The sequence below is a fragment of the Physella acuta genome, unplaced genomic scaffold (genome assembly GCF_028476545.2).
Source record: "Physella acuta isolate Inbredline_101_S28 unplaced genomic scaffold, ASM2847654v3 ptg001518l, whole genome shotgun sequence".
Taxonomy (NCBI): domain Eukaryota; kingdom Metazoa; phylum Mollusca; class Gastropoda; family Physidae; genus Physella; species Physella acuta.
Genome location: NW_026733033.1, coordinates 12,545 through 30,000, shown reverse-complemented (window position 1 = coordinate 30,000; position 17,456 = coordinate 12,545). Strand labels below are relative to the sequence as shown.

The window sequence follows — 17,456 nt, the reverse complement described above, 5'->3', positions numbered from 1 at the left end:
CATACGGACAAGATTGAAAAATCATGTTTTTCCGTATCAGTGAGGTGTAAAACGTCGAGATTTGTAAAAATCTGGATTTTTTTTTTGCACGATTACAAGACTTTCTCTATACTTTGTATAATCGAGAAAGTAAAAAGTTGAGGACCGTTGAGGCACTGCAGCCAGCACAAGTTGAGGATAATTCTTTTAATCCAAAGCTGCCAATCTACCAGCTGTAGTTGGTGTATATAAGCAGATGTTGGTGTCTTGTTAAAGCACGATTCAGTCTCTTCCAAGCAGATCTACTTGCCTTGTTTTTTTGAGACGGTCATCTTTCCGTAGTCTAAACATCTTGGTGAGTAGGTTTAGTTTACATTATAACTATTCGCTAATTAGTTTTATCAATAATTAGCTTTTAAATTATTTTCTTTTAAAATCTCTAGATTGCACTATCTACACAGATTATCCCATGTATGTAAATAATTAAGTTTGTAATATTTTTTCCCATCTTCCCCAGACAATGTACAAATCTGTGCTCGCTGTTCTTCTCTTGGTCGCCATGGCCAACGCCTACGGCTATGGTGGATTCGGTGGATTCGGTGGAGGCTACGGTGGAGGCTACGGTGGATTCGGTGGTCTCGGTGGATTCGGCGGTCTTGGAGGAGGCTGGGGTGTGGGAGGAGGCTTTGGTGGCCTTGGAGGCTGGGGCGGTCTCGGTGGATGGGGAGGTCACGGTGGATATGGAGGTTACGGCTACGGAAAACTTCTCATCCCCATTGGAGGCTACTACGGTGGTAAGTTCATTCAGTTTCATCAGTAGGTAACATGTAACTACGGCGGTAAATACATTCAGCTTTATCCGTTGATTTTACAATAAGTATTAACCGAAATAGCTTAAAATAATATTGAGATATAGAATGTCGTCTGCAAAATAGAAAATAACTGAGCTAAAAAATAAAAGTGTGATTACTTTTACAAAAATGAAACATCTGAAAACAAGTTAAGTAAAATTTTATTACAACTGTATGTTGTCTTTAATGTCAGAGAGAAGTATTTTTCAAATGTGAGCATTTAAAATAAGTAATTAGTTATACATGCATACAATACTTCCTAAGTCGTATAATATATCACTGTTGTAATTACAATTTTAGGCATAATACTTTACCTGTTTAATATATCACAAAAGTCTTAAACATTGAGCTGTATACAAACTTTACAATAACAACTACCAATTTATAATTTATTTTTGAATACCACAGGTAAAGGAAACAACTATTACTACTAGAGGTGACGAAGTTCTTTAGTCCGTGTATTATGTAATAGATGTCTCGTCCAATTGTTAAATGTCCTCGTATTGTATTGTATAAATAAAAAGATCAGTATACAATTTTTTACTTGTTTGTTTAACTTTTTAGACATATATAGTTGAAGACTGCTGTTTTCTTTTTATGTAATGCTATAGAGAAGGTAAGGAGATGTAACTCTTATGAAGTTAAATCAATCTTATTAAACGTCACGTTAATTTCTCAATCATCAATCAAATGTTGATAGGGATTATTAAAGTAGTATGTGTATAGATGGAAAAAGGATTACTTTGTATTAAAGCACACACGCCTAAATCATACACCATTTAGAATTTTATTTTTAAGTTTTCGTTCCTGGCATAACTGGAAAAGAATTCAATTTATTATATTTTTAAAAGCTGTTTACTAGATGATAAAATTGTTTTGAAGCTTGTGTTTTGATTGCAAAAAAAAAAAAAATCTACTATTATAATAATAAAAAACGTAACGGAGCTGACATTTCTGTTCTCTAAAATAGAGAAACAAACAAAATGTTACATGCTCTTAAGAGTGAATTGCTGGCAATGGGAAAAATGTTGATCCCCGGATAGCAACCCATCTAGGATAGAGAACTCCACATTCAAACAACTTCTGCCTTATACATTGTTCTGGGGTACACATAATTAAAAAAAAAGTAAAGTTTCTAGCCTGAAGGTCCATGGGTAAAGTGAAGTAGAGTTCACCTGTTTCTGTGACATCGGTATGAAAAGTAGTTTGAAATGTGAGTCAACAGGCCGTATAGAGATAACACGATGAAATTCATTCGGAAAAAGCCAAACATGTTGTTTAACATTCTTAATGTTTCCAACATTAAATCTTTAGAATGAAGAAAATCACGCATTTCACAAGTTTAAAAACAGTTATTGTCTTTTGTAATTTGGCTAAGTATAGACGTTTAACCGTTGTTTTATATTCTTTTAAGTTTCCAATTGTTGAGAACTTAGCAAAGCTGTTACTGTTAGGATCAATGTATATCGTCTTAAAAACTTGTAGCAGTAACATGTTGTTGTTTTTTACTTTCTCGTATATACGAAGTATAGAGAAAGTCTTGTAATCGTGCAAAAAAAAAAATAGAGATTTTTGCAAATCTCGACGTTTTGCATCTCACTGATACGGAAAAACATAATTTTGCAATCTTGTCCGTATGTCTGTGTGTCTGTGTGTGTGTGTGTGTGTGTGTGTGTGTGTGTGTGTGTGTGTGTGTGTGTGTCTGTCCGTGTGTAAACACGATAACTTGAGTACCGTTACAGCTAGGTTGATGAAATTTCATATATAAGTATTTAATCAAAATCGTAGATCCGTATCAACTTTTGAGCGATTTCCGATAACCGGAAGTGGTACTTTTCCTACTTTGAATTTTTCAAAAGCCTATAACTTGAGTACTATTTCAGATAGATAAATGAAATTTCATACGTAAGTAAAAGATCTAATTCTCTACCTTCTATTAAATTTTGAGTCATTTCCGTTGACTGGAAGTAGTACTTTACGCTACTTCCGATTTCTCAAAAAACTAATGTAAATTTTAAAAGTAATAATAATATTGCGCACTATTATGCGCTTTTTTATTTCGCGTTCACTTGGTGTGCAATTAATTTGTCTACGAGATTTTATTCTATTTTTAAAACTTTAAGTATTTAAAATGGATTAAAAATCATGTCTATAGCCCGAGTTCCCATCCCCTGTTATTTTATATAAGAATATTCGAGAAAGTTTAGGGGAGATCACTCCCGGTTTATTACTTTCTCGTATATACGTAGTATAGAGAAAGTATTGTAATCGTGCAAAAAAAAAAATCGAGATTTTTACAAATCTCGACGTCTTACACCTCACTGATACGGAAAAACATAATTTTGCAATCTTGTCCGTATGTCTGTGTGTGTGTGTGTGTCTGTGTGTTTGTGTGTCTGTGTGTAAACACGATAACTTGAGTACCGTTACAGCTAGGTTGATGAAATTTCATATATAAGTATTATATCAAAATCGTAGATCCGTATCAACTTTTGAGCGATTTCCGACAACCGGAAGTGGTACTTTTTCTACTTTGAATTTTTCAAAAGCCTATAACTTGAGTACTAATTCAGATAGATAAATGAAATTTCACATGTAAGTAAAAGATCTAATTCTCTACCTTCTATCAAATTTTGAGTAATTTCCGTTGACCGGAAGTACTAATTTACGCTATTTCCGATTTCTCAAAAAACGCATGTAAATTTATAAAGTACTAATAATATTGCGCACTATTACGCACATTTGGTTTTGGTGCTCGCTTGGTGCGCAATTTTTTTTTCTACTAGATTTTATTCTATTTTTAAAAGTTTAAGTAAACAAAAATCTTGTCTATATTCCGAGTTGACATCCCACGTAGTGTTATATTAGAATATTCGAGAAAGTTTAGGGGAGATCACTCCCGGTTTTTTTTCGAATGCTTTACAAAAATTTGAACGAAAAATAAATTATTTTGAGAAGTAAAATTATTAAATATAAGCGTAAAACAAATGTTCTGTATTGGACTCTACAAACGAATTATCCTATGTATAAAGGTGTACAAACGTCCAAATATTGGAACACAAGTTGAAAACATGTAAATAAAAAAAAAAAAATTTAATTAATAATGCTAACGTTGGGGTGTTATTTATTTTCAAATATATATAAAATACGTTGTAGGTGGTTTATCATTTTATTTTAAATCTGATATTTTCAGAATAGATGTTCATGTTTCGTTCTCATGAGTTGAAAACACGCTTTAAATAATGCACTCGACGTGATGAAATATGTGTTTCACTGATCAGGTGAAAAATTTTACTATCGTAAAATGAAATAATTGATGATGATGATGACAATCAGTGTTTCTTTTCCTTCGGGGGGGGGGAGGGGCATTTGAAATTTTCGGGGAGGGGGGCGGTACACTTTCTTCGGGGATGGGGGGGCGGACACTGTTAAAAGTATATATTTTATATATTTTATATATAAATTTAATTTCGTTCGGGGGGGGGGGGTAGACTTTCTCGGAGCCCGCCCCCCCCCCCCCCCCCGAAGAGATGCCTTGAAGAAACTCTGATGACAATGGTAATGTATTAGATGACAGCAAGTCAAAAGTCTAAGTCCTGTACTAGAACAAGAGTTTCTTTAAGTTGTCCAAATAGAGCAGGAAGCACCCCAGACCTGCCAAGTAGCCGTAGAACAAATAGCACGAACGAAAGTATCAGAGGGAAACACATTCGAGTTTGATACAAGCTTTCTCATGCTAGTATTTAGACTTTCTGTTCAGTTTACCACACTCCAAAGATCTCAGTCTTGATATGGCAGCACACGGGATTAGTGATTCTCTGCTGTTGTGTACCTTTCGGAATGTCTTAGGAAATATCAGCTAAATGGCGAAATAACTGATTTGCCAATTGTCTGTTGTTTCTCTACATCTCAGCTATTCAACTTTATTTCATTTGTTACAGTTATTTTTCTTAAATATTCTCAATGTATTTTTAAAAACCATTTTAAACTATTTTGTCCGAATCTTGTCTAGATAAGACCCGCTACTAATACAAGAGTGCACAGGTGAGGAATTAAGACCCCCCGTAGGTGACCTATTTCTGATATCTAGACATATGGACATTTAAAGGCACGCCATAGAACTCATCAGCCTCTAGGGTTTGGTTTGGGGTGGGGTTTAAGGTACAAAAATACAGACTTTTTCATGCAAATTTCTTATTACATGTCCGAAATTAACCCTCTTCAAATAAATCTAAAAGTAAAAATTTCTATTTTTACAAGCTTTTATTTAACTCACTTCCTCTGTCGTCAGTCGTCAGTCTGTCTAGACGGAAACGCAGGAGTGAAAATTCGGACAGTTCTACTTGACCGACACGATTCACAGTTGGCACGTGGGTCAAGACATGAAGACAATGCAATCTGAAACTAAATTTGACTTAATTGGATGCCTAATTGATTTTTTATGAATTAATTAAAATTTGGACCGAATTAGTAGGCATGTCTAGCCAACCACACCACACGCGTCATCAATAGCTGCGCCATCACGACCACGTAATGGCTGCGTTCAAAAACCATTGCGCGCCTACTGAACGTGATATTCAGTAGGCGCGCAATGGTTTTTAGTCATGTAACTCTATTGTAGATAAAACATGTAAAGTACTGAAAAAAAATTCATAAAAAACGTTTTAATAACAAGCTTTTATGTAATGATGCACTAAAAAGTAGAAAATAAATTATAGACTACTATTTAAATAACTATAAAGAAAAGCGTGGGTCTCTTCTCAAATATTAGTAAAGGTATAAAATAGGTACTAAAGTACTAAAGTGCCCCACGCTTTTCTTTATAGTTATTTAAATAGTAGTCTATAATTTATTACAAGCTTTTATTTAACTCACTTCCTCGTCAGTCGACAGTCTGTCTGTCTAGACGGAAACGCAGGAGTGAAAATTCGGACAGTTCTACTTGACCGACACGATTCACAGTTGGCACATGGGTCAAGACATGAAGACAATGCAATCTGAAACTAAATTTGACTTAATTGGATGCCTAATTGATTTTTTATGAATTAATTAAAATTTGGACCGAATTAGTAGGCATGTCTAGCCAACCACACCACACGCGTCATCAATAGCTGCGCCATCACGACCACGTAATGGCTGCGTTCAAAAACCATTGCGCGCCTACTGAACGTGATATTCAGAAGGCGCGCAATGGTTTTTAGTCATGTAACTCTATTGTAGATAAAACATGTAAAGTACTGAAAAAAAATTCATAAAAAACGTTTTAATAACAAGCTTTTATGTAATGATGCACTAAAAAGTAGAAAATAAATTATAGACTACTATTTAAATAACTATAAAGAAAAGCGTGGGTGTCTTCCTTAACATTAGTAAAGGTATCCAATAGATACTAAAGTGACCCACGCTTTTCTTTATAGTTATTTAAATAGTAGTCTATAATTTATTTTCTACTTTTTAGTGCATCATTACATAAAAGCTTGTTATTAAAACGTTTTTTATGAATTTTTTTACAAGCTTTTATTTAACTCACTTCCTCGTCAGTCTGTCTAGACGGAAACGCAGGAGTGAAAATTCGGACAGTTCTACTTGACCGACACGATTCACAGTTGGCACGTGGGTCAAGACATGAAGACAATGCAATCTGAAACTAAATTTGACTTAATTGGATGCCTAATTGATTTTTTATGAATTAAGTAAAATTTGGACCGAATTAGTAGGCATATCTAGCCAACCACACCACACGCGTCATCACCTTCAATAGCTGCGCCATCACGTAATGGCTGCGTTCAAAAACCATTGCGCGCCTACTGAACGTGATGTTCGGTAGGCGCGCAATGGTTTTTAGTCATATAACTCTATTGTAAATAAAACATGTAAAGTACTGAAAAAAAAATTCATAAAAAACGTTTTAATAACAAGCTTTTATGTAATAATGCACTAAATAGTAGAAAATAAATTATAGACTACTATTTAAATAACTATATAGAAAAGCGTGGGTGTCTTCCTTAACATTAGTAAAGGTATCAATAGATACTAAAGTGACCCACGCTTTTCTTTATAGTTAGTTAAATAGTAGTCTATAATTTATTTTCTACTATTTAGTGCATTATTACATAAAAGCTTGTTATTAAAACGTTTTTTATGAATTTTTTTTAAAAGTGTTTTTTTTGTGTGTTGCGGGTGTTAACTTTTTTTGGCGGGGCTTATCTGGACAAGATCCTATTGTACTGAGTAAAGTTTAAACATAAATAAACGATTTGTGTTTAACTGCATAACTTTATTAAATGAATCAATTCAATAGTTGGGTTCACATGGGTGCAACCTTCTATACCAGAGATAGCTTGGTCTTAGTAAAACCTGTTGTTTACTTTGAGTAAATAAACATTAGGTAAAAGTATTCATCAGAATAAGGTATGATTTTTTGATCTAGGATGTGGTGTACCAATGCAAAAACTATTTTAAGTTCAGTTTTGATGAACAGTTCAATTATTGTTCTAACTATTATAACGTTCCCATCAAAATGTTACAAGTTTACTTATTAAGACAGAATTTTGGAACAAGCTATTTATTTTGCTACATTTATAGGCCTACACGAGGCGATACTTTGGTGGGATGGCGTGGGCGGAAGGTAGAGCGTCCAACTGCTAATCCGAAAGCATCAAGTTCGGATCACTAGCTGGAGACTGTTACACTGAGTTAGGCACTCAGCTCTTGTGGGTACCCGACTTACTTTAGGGAAAGCCGAGGCTGACCACATGTTCCCTTCATGGTTACAGAAACAGACGAACTCTACTTCATCTGCCCCATGTAACTTTACTTTTTGCTAGCTATTTACTTTCGAGAGTTACAATGGTATGCCCAATATGTGTTTTATCATTCCTTTGTAAGGATGTTTTATGTTTCGGGTACATGCTTCTAATTTTAACACACCCTGGTGTATGTCCCTTGGAAAAATTCTACATCATTTTAAAGCAAACTTAGTGTAACTATCAGGATTGACATTAATGTCACTATATTGACATCTGTGTCAATATAATATGTCATACGGTGTTCATAATCTGGTTAGATACAAAAACTTGTAAAAATAATTATAAAACATTTTTTTATTTTATTTAAGTTTTATTGACGAAAGGTCACAAACATTTACATCACGAAGACATGGTATAAACAGCGAAAACAGCATCTCTCTAGTAGTAATAGTTGCCTTTACCTGTAAATAAATTAAAGAAACTTTGATTGTACGCTTCAGTTATGTAATTTTAAAAATTTCTAATCTCTAAATACAACAGTGAACAATAAAATTTAAAAACAATGAAGAATAACCGAGCAACCAGTACTATTTGTAATGCAGTGTATTTTATGTTCAGTACTAAATCTTACTAAAAGAGCTAGCGTATTTTCCTTGAGGCAGTGTAGACGGACAATTTCTGATTTAGATTCTTGAGAACTTACAAAGACACACAAGAAATGTAACTTTCTTATCTTACGTTTTAATCGCGAAGACGTGTCTCGCAAAAGTACATTAATACTTTAAAAAAACTCACAACACTACCAGTCTAGCTTACAAAATGTACGTTGTAGTTAAAAGAGTGGAAAAATAGTGTGATGTTATATTCAATGAAACATAAAATAATAAACAACCACATTCCTTCAATTTAAAAAAAAATATTTGTAAATTTATGCATTGTTAAATGTGTAAAATAAGTTGTAAAATGTCTTTAGTTATTTAAATCATTTATGAGAGTACACTTTTATATAAAGAAACGCTAAATGAAAGTATTAACCATTTATATTTTTGTTCAATTTATGTGTGTTTATAGTTAATAAACAATTTAATTATACGTTAAAAACATTAAAACAAATTTTTTATGAATATGTAAATGTTAGGTTTTTAAACAACAAATCAATCTTACCGCCGTATTTACATGTTACCTAATGATGAAACTGAATAAACTTACCGCCGTAGTTACATGTTACCTACTGATGAAACTGAATGAACTTACCGCCGTAGTTACATGTTACCTACTGATGAAACTGAATGAACTTACCACCGTAGTAGCCTCCAATGGGGATGAGAAGTTTTCCGTAGCCGTAACCTCCATATCCACCGTGACCTCCCCATCCACCGAGACCTCCCCAGCCTCCAAGGCCACCCCAGCCTCCTCCCACACCCCAGCCTCCTCCAAGACCGCCGAATCCACCGAGACCACCGAATCCACCGTAGCCTCCACCGAATCCACCGAATCCACCATAGCCGTAGGCGTTGGCCATGGCGACCAAGAGAAGAACGGCGAGCACAGATTTGTACATTGTCTGGGAGAAAATACAATAATTGAAAGTTAATTGAAGAAAAAAAAACTATAAAAATATTGTCAAGCATACTTTCCATATTACTTTCTGTAAGCAAACAACCCATTTCATAACAGTCTTTCAAGTGTAGGGACGGAGAGGCCTAGCGTTAGAGAGATGGACTGCTAACCAGTAAATCTCCTGGTTCAAGTCAGTACAGCGTCCCTGAGTCCACCCAGCTCTGATGGGTACCTGTCTCACGTTAGGGAAAGTAAAAATGGCTGGGCATAGTGCTGACCACACTATCCCTTCATATGCCGAGGTCACAGAAACAAGTGAGCTCTACTTCACTTGCCCCGTAACCTGTAAGGTTTGAAAGGGAATTTCACTTTCAAGTGTAGTATAAACTTGATTGAATCCCATATCTGAAAAGTCAGAGAATTTTAAAATTTGCATTTTTTTATAGTACCTTCATTTAAAAAGTTTAATATAAAATATGCTAATGTCGTCTAAAATTGGTAAAAAAAAATGATAATGAGATCATTCTAAAACAAATGGTGTTTGTAAATGTGTAATATTTTATTGCTGTAAGCAATTAAGCCTTGAAATGTGTAACCAACTCACCAAGATGTTTAGACTACGGAAAGATGACCGTCTCAAAAAACAAGGCAAGTAGATCTGCTTGGAAGAGACCGAAGCGTGCTTTAATAAGACACCAACATCTGCTTATATACACAGTCTACAGCAGGAAGATGTAATGGGGGATTTAAGGCTTAGATAGGTCTTAATCCTATTAATCTCTTTAATCCTTACTACGTTTCTAATTCGTGCCGATGACATTTTAAAGCTGTGATAATATAATCTTGGCGGCTGAGCATAGTGCTGATCTCACGATCTCTTCATAATAATATGCGGATGTCTTTGAAAAAGATAAACTCTACTCCATCTGCCCCATGTGTCTTGGGCACGAACTGGAAAAGAGGTTGAAATAATAGTTTGGTATATATATATGTGTTTTAAAATAACTGATACATTTGAGTGTTTTGTTGTTTTGATGTGTGGCGGTTGGGAAAATGTATGTAACCATCAAAGCTCAGTAAAATATATAATGATATATAACATCAGGTACCCGTGTTACTTCTGCGGGTCAGTTTATTTGGATTGTTTCAAATGATTATGTGTTTTAAGACGCTGGATTGACGAATAGACGGTTAAGTCTAACATTCAATGTGTTCTATACCGTTTAACAATCTAGGTGTCCCTCTACCATCCACCTTCTGCCTCTACCATCCACCCTTTCCCTCTACCATCCACCCTGTCCCTCTACCATCAACCCTGTCCCTCTACCATCCACCCTGTCCCTCTACCATCCACCCTGTCCCTCTACCATCCACCCTGTCCCTCTACCATCCACCCTGTCCCTCTACCATCCACCCTGTCCCTCTACCATCCACCCTGTCCCTCTACCATCCACCCTGTCCCTCTACCATCCACCCTGTCCCTCTACCATCCACCCTGTGCCTCTACCATCCATCTTCTGCCTCTACCATCCACCCTGTCCCTCTACCATCCACCCTGTCCCTCTACCATCCACCCAGTCCCTCTACCATCCACCCTGTCCCTCTACCATCCACCCTGTCCCTCTACCATCCACCCTGTCCCTCTACCATCCACTCTGTGCCTCTACCATCCATCTTCTGCCTCTACCATCCACCCTGTCCCTCTACCATCCACCCTGTCCCTCTACCATCCACCCAGTCCCTCTACCATCCACCCTGTCCCTCTACCATCCACCCTGTCCCTCTACCATCCACCCTGTCCCTCTACCAATCACCCTGTCCCTCTACCATCCACCCTGTCCCTCTACCATCCATCTTCTGCCTCTACCATCCACCCTGTCCCTCTACCATCCATCTTCTGCCTCTACCATCCACCCTGTCCCTCTACCATCCACCCTGTCCCTCTACCATCCGCCCTGTCCCTCTACCATCCACCCTGTCCCTCTACCATCCACCCTGTCCCTCTACCATCCATCTTCTGCCTCTACCATCCACCCTGTCCCTCTACCATCCACCCTGTCCCTCTACCATCCACCCTGTGCCTCTACCATCCACCCCGCCCCTCTACCATCCACCCTGTCCCTCTACCATCCACCTGTCCCTCTACCATCCACCCTGTGCCTCTACCATCCGCCCTGTCCCTCTACCATCCACCCCGCCCCTCTACCATCCGCCCTGTCCCTCTACCATCCACCCTGTCCCTCTACCATCCACCCTGACCCTCTACCACCCACCCTGTCCCTCTACCATCCACCCTGTCCCTCTACCATCCACCCTGTCCCTCTACCATCCACCCTGTCCCTCTACCATCCAACCTGTGCCTCTACCATCCATCTTCTGCCTCTACCATCCACCCTGTCCCTCTACCATCCACCCTGTCCCTCTACCATCCACCCTGTCCCTCTACCATCCATCTTCTGCCTCTACCATCCACCCTGTCCCTCTACCATCCATCTTCTGCCTCTACCATCCACCCTGTCCCTCTACCATCCACCCTGTCCCTCTACCATCCACCCAGTCCCTCTACCATCCACCCTGTCCCTCTACCATCCACCCTGTCCCTCTACCATCCACCCTGTCCCTCTACCATCCACCCTGTCCCTCTACCATCCACCCTGTCCCTCTACCATCCACCCTGTCCCTCTACCATCCATCTTCTGCCTCTACCATCCACCCTGTCCCTCTACCATCCATCTTCTGCCTCTACCATTCACCCTGTCCCTCTACCATCCACCCTGTCCCTCTACCATCCACCCTGTCCCTCTACCATCCATCTTCTGCCTCTACCATCCACCCTGTCCCTCTACCATCCACCCTGTCCCTCTACCATCCACCCTGTGCCTCTACCATCCACCCCGCCCCTCTACCATCCACCCTGTCCCTCTACCATCCACCTGTCCCTCTACCATCCGCCCTGTCCCTCTACCATCCACCCTGTCCCTCTACCATCCGCCCTGTGCCTCTACCATCCACTCTGTCCCTCTACCATCCACTCTGTGCCTCTACCATCCACCCTGTCCCTCTACCATCCGCCCTGTGCCTCTACCATCCAACCTGTTCCTCTACCATCCACCCTGTCCCTCTACCATCCACCCTGTCCCTCTACCATCCACCCTGTCCCTCTACCATCCACCCTGTCCCTCTACCATCCATCCTGTGCCTCTACCATCCACCCAGTCCCTCTACCATCCACTCTGTCCCTCTACCATCCACTCTGTGCCTCTACCATCCACCCTGTCTATCTACCATCCACCTTGTCCCTCTACCTTGCACCGAACACCTCTACCATCCACTCCAGCCCTCTACCACCCACCCTGTCCCTCTACCATCCACTCTGTCCCTCTACCATCCACTCTGTGCCTCTACCATCCACCCTGTCACTCTACCATCCACTCTGTCCCTCTACCATCCACTCTGTGCCTCTACCATCCACCCTGTCTATCTACCATCCACCTTGTCCCTCTACCTTGCACCGAACACCTCTACCATCCACTCCAGCCCTCTACCACCCACCCTGTGCCTCTACCATCTACCCTGTCCCTCTACCATCCACCCTGTCCCTCTACCATCCACCCTGTCCCTCTACCATCCACCCTGTCCCTCTACCATCCACCCTGTCCCTCTACCATCCACCTTCTGCCTCTACCATCCACCCTCTGCCTCTATAACTCTACCGTGTCCAATTAACATCCACCGAATGCCTCTACCCTCCACCCTCTGCTTCTAACATCATATACCCAGTCCCTCTACTATCCACTCTGTACATCTACCATCTAACATATGCACCTACAGTCCACAATCCAAATGTTACAAGTTTACTGATTAAGTCGTAGTTGGGAACCAATAATCTATTGAGCTGCATGTACACACGAGGCGATACAATCATGAGTCCACTCAGCCCCAATGGGTACCCAACATACTTTAGGGAAATTAAAGACTGCCTGGCATCGTGCAGACCACCCTTGCCCTTCAAATACCGAGGTTACAGAAACAGGCGAGCTTTACTTCATTAGCCGCGTGTAACTTTACTTTTAACAAAGGCGGCTTAGCATATGGCTGACCACACTATCCCTTCATATGCCGAGGTCTCAGAAGTAGCAGATGAACTCTACTATATGTCATGTGTGGATGAACGGGAAATGATGATGAAGATGAACTTTACTATTTGCTAGCTACTCACTTTTTTGGACGATAGTCACGGTGGTGACAAAGTGTATCCTTTTTTAGGTTTAATTTATATATATATATATATATATATATATATATATATATATATATATATATATATATATATATATATATATATTTATTTATTTATTTAGAATACTTTTATTGTCCAATTTAAAACAAATACAGTAACATTCCACGCCGTTTGGGTGGGTATTTATAAGGTAGTTGCATTGATGTACAGAGTATAGTAAATAAATAGCGAAATAAGTATATGAATACATAAGATACATTAAATTTAAAGCTTGTTGGTTTAGAAATTTGACAGTGGCTGTTTTTTTTTTCATGGATTTCATCCCATTCTGTACAATAAACCTAGTAAATACAAAAGAAAAACTAATACAAACTAATCGAAAGAAGTGTTGGGCTGGTTGGGGGGGGGGGGGGGGAATTTCACTTTTTTTTTCTTTTTTTGTAATTTTTTAAAAATATAATTTATACACTTTTAAAACGGAATTTTTAAAAAAATACTTTTAATTGCAATTTAAAACAAGTACATCAACATCAAATTCTTTACATAATTTCGAACATCGAACATCAAATGAAAACGAAAGGTTTTGCAAATGTACATAATGAATATTTACATTATGTCATGTATGAGATTATATAAATATTGAAAGGGATAACAGTAAAAGGGGTGAAGGTCAAACGAGTGTGTCAGGAGTACAAGTGAGGAGCGGAAAGGAAATTGTTAAAAGAGGGGTGGGGGGGGTGGGGAGAGTCAATAGGAAATTTTTTAAAAATTCCAACAATAAGCTTACAATTTAATTAAAAAGCTCATGGTTTTAATTTAATTTATTGTTTTCAGAAAACAACTCAATTACAGTGTATCAAACTTCAAGCAGCAACGCAAAGTGAAATCAGAATTATAATTTGGGATTTTAAAATTCGTTGTTACTGTAGCAAATGCAGCAGATACAAAAAAATTATATACTATCACTAATTTTAATTCGACCTGGAGCATAGAGTCATCGAATAATAATAATTTTAAAAAATTAGGTAAAGAAAATAGTTGTTATTTCCCTTAATTGTCTCAAATTTATAAATGGGAAGAAGTTCTAAACAAATTCAAATAGCCTACGACATGGAGGATTATGAACGGCAGAGCGACCTGCGCCTAAGGCAAAGTATGCATTTCGTGCCCTCTCCCATTTATATGTTAGCTATAGTTATTCATGATGATCAAAAGCCTCCCCACCCCCCCCCCCCCGCTTAGTTGGACAGGTTGGTGGCGCTGTTTACCAGTCACTATCCCGTAACAATTTTTATTTTGTTTGGCACACAATGGGCGTAGAAAACACATACATCGGTGTATGAAACCTTGTTGCCGTTAATCTTCTGAACTTTGACGCTTCTTCAGCTTAGAAAAAAAATTTACTTCTTTTTTCTACCCCTTTTTGGCGCGCCTTTAGGGTCGGTCCCGGGGACACCGTACCACCCGCCTTCCCCTCGCTACGTTTCAGGTCAACGGCCTATATGACGCATCACCTGTTGACGTAATACTTCAATGTGATGGAGGGAATCCCTTCCAACACTACAAATAAGAACGATAAAGTAGAAGAAAAACTAAGTTTTTACATTTTTTCTGATACCCGGACATCAGAACATGGGTCGGCGTGGTCGAGTCGATAAAGCTCATGGTTGCTAAACCGAAAAGTCTCGAGTTCGAACCGTCGAGCAGATGGGGCTAATTAGCTGGGGACAGCCACTCTTCTAGGAGAAACAACTCCAAAATCAAACAACTGCTGCCTTGTAGTTCGTTCTTGTTTGGACAAAGGAAGCAAATTAAAAAAGAAAAGCAGGCTGAAATCGGAGTCAATGGTTAATAAATTCGAAAAAGTCTCGAGTTCAAACCCTCTGGCAGATAGGATCGATCTCTTCCAACACTAACAAATTGAGAACGAAGAAGAAGAAGAACACAGAAGAGACTGTCATTTATCAATCGCATTACCTAGCATAACGCCTCTCTATACACAGGTGAATTCAATACCTATGAGAGTGAATCCTGACAACTACCACACATTTTAAGAACCGCTAAGGTGTTAAAAGATTGATGAGATTATACAAAACGTCAGTGTTTAATCCCCAACAGTGTCTTCCTGCTGTAGACGGTGTATATAAGCAGATGTTGGTGTCTTGTTAAAGCACGATTCGGTCACTTCCAAGCAGATCTACTTGCCTTGTTTTTTGAGACGGCCATCTTTCCGTAGTCTAAACATCTTGGTGAGTTAATTTATTCACACAGTTCGTACATTTTATTCGGAAATGATTTGGTACCATTCGCAAACATTATTCGATTATTTTACAATGTTTACTAGTGGTTCGCAGTTGATGTGCTAAAATACATCTGTTAAATCTAGCTTGATTTAGTATATATAGACAATACCATAAGTAAATATGAAATCCATTTAATGCTTAAAATAATTTATCGAACTAGACCGCACTAGCCTAATTCATTTAAGGATCATGAAAAAATAGTACCACTTTAGTCTCAAATTTTTGAGTAATCGAATTAAACATGCTGTGTTGATTTTAATTAAACCATGTTTTAATATAGTTAATATATTTAAAATTCAAGGCGTGTTCAACGTTTACAATAAATATTTTTTCAGACAATGTACAAATCTGTGCTCGCCGTTCTTCTCTTGGTCGCCATGGCCAACGCCTACGGCTATGGTGGATTCGGTGGATTCGGTGGAGGCTACGGTGGAGGCTACGGTGGATTCGGTGGTCTCGGTGGATTCGGCGGTCTTGGAGGAGGCTGGGGTGTGGGAGGAGGCTTTGGTGGCCTTGGAGGCTGGGGCGGTCTCGGTGGATGGGGAGGTCACGGTGGATATGGAGGTTACGGCTACGGAAAACTTCTCATCCCCATTGGAGGCTACTACGGCGGTAAGTTCATTCAGTTTTATCAGTAGGGCGTTAGCATTTGTATACACTAAATATTAAACGATACCAACTTATACTCTGATTCCAGGGAGGATTATGATTTATAAAATTGTGAATAGTTTAAAACTTAACACATGTTTTATAAAATATCATACATCAATTACCATTCTGCTAATTACATTCATGTATCGAAATTAATCTGGGATTGAAATATGCGCTTATTGAACTTGTAATTTCCTGACATGTGTGTTGATTTAGAAGGTTCAATTTCTTTTTATTTAGAGGGTTCAATTATTTTTATATTTAGAGGACTCAATTATGTTTTATTTAGTTGGTTCAATTTGTATTAATATAGAGGGTTCAATTCATGCTAAAATAGATGATTTAATGCCTGTTGATTTAGAGGGTTCATTTAACCACGATTTAGGGGGTTCAATTCATTTTTATTGCTAATCTGTTTGCAAAAAGTGTTCATTGTTATAAACTTATATCCATACAAAACAGTATATTTTAGTATACATCTACCATGTCGATTTTCATATCGTTGAAACAAAATTATTTTCTGTTAGTTATAACTGTTTTATATTCCCTACATCATAGGTAAAGGCAACTACTACTACTAGACGGGGGCTACGATGTGAAGCTGTTGTATTGTGTCACAGTCGTCTAGTGCAATGAATAACACATGTACACATAAAGTATTGAATTAAATAATATCCGTATCAAACTCGTATTTGTTTTCTTTCGTTAGATAATCAAATGTGTTAACATGCTACTGTTGCTTATGCTTGGATAAAGCTACATCGCGTTGTTTGTTTAGGTAATGTCGGTAATGCTCATGGTTGCTAAACCGAAAGGTCTCGAGTTCGAACCCTTGGGTAGATGAGGCTCTACACTTGGGTACAGTCATTATCATGTAACAGTTTTTTTTTTTGCCACACATTAGGTGTAGAAATGTACAAATTTTAGTCCCTTTCCTTAATTATTTTTTTACCTCTTTTCGCGCCCCCTTAGGGTCGATCCTTAGTCCGCCGCCCCACCCGCCCTACCCCTAGCTGCGCCTCTTGTCAACGGCCTATATGGCACAAAAAAAGTTGACAAGTAATACTTAACCGACTCGACCAGTCCAACAGATTCTGAAATCGGACTAGTGATTGGTGATGAG

The 17,456-nt window shown here is 38.5% G+C and overlaps 3 protein-coding genes across 3 annotated transcripts; 2 read left to right on the top strand and 1 right to left on the bottom strand.

Moving 5' to 3' along the window:
• The first annotated feature begins 221 nt into the window (after positions 1-221).
• LOC131928551 (uncharacterized) lies at positions 222-1,370 on the top strand. Its single transcript, XM_059284616.1, has 3 exons — positions 222-334; positions 497-773; positions 1,239-1,370. The coding sequence occupies exons 2-3, from the start codon at positions 500-502 to the stop codon at positions 1,262-1,264; spliced, it is 300 nt and encodes a 99-aa protein (XP_059140599.1). The 5' UTR covers positions 222-334; positions 497-499; the 3' UTR covers positions 1,265-1,370.
• A 6,561-nt stretch (positions 1,371-7,931) lies between these two features.
• Positions 7,932-9,856, bottom strand: LOC131928554 (protein FAM98B). Its single transcript, XM_059284618.1, has 3 exons — positions 9,744-9,856; positions 8,879-9,143; positions 7,932-8,040 (listed from the first exon to the last, which is right to left on the bottom strand). Exons 2-3 carry the CDS (start codon positions 9,138-9,140, stop codon positions 8,018-8,020), a joined length of 285 nt encoding a protein of 94 aa, XP_059140601.1. The 5' UTR covers positions 9,141-9,143; positions 9,744-9,856; the 3' UTR covers positions 7,932-8,017.
• A 5,707-nt stretch (positions 9,857-15,563) lies between these two features.
• On the top strand, positions 15,564-17,007 carry LOC131928547 (ctenidin-3). The gene is made up of 3 exons (XM_059284612.1): positions 15,564-15,628; positions 16,018-16,294; positions 16,892-17,007. Exons 2-3 carry the CDS (start codon positions 16,021-16,023, stop codon positions 16,912-16,914), a joined length of 297 nt encoding a protein of 98 aa, XP_059140595.1. The 5' UTR covers positions 15,564-15,628; positions 16,018-16,020; the 3' UTR covers positions 16,915-17,007.
• The last annotated feature ends 449 nt before the right edge of the window (positions 17,008-17,456 follow it).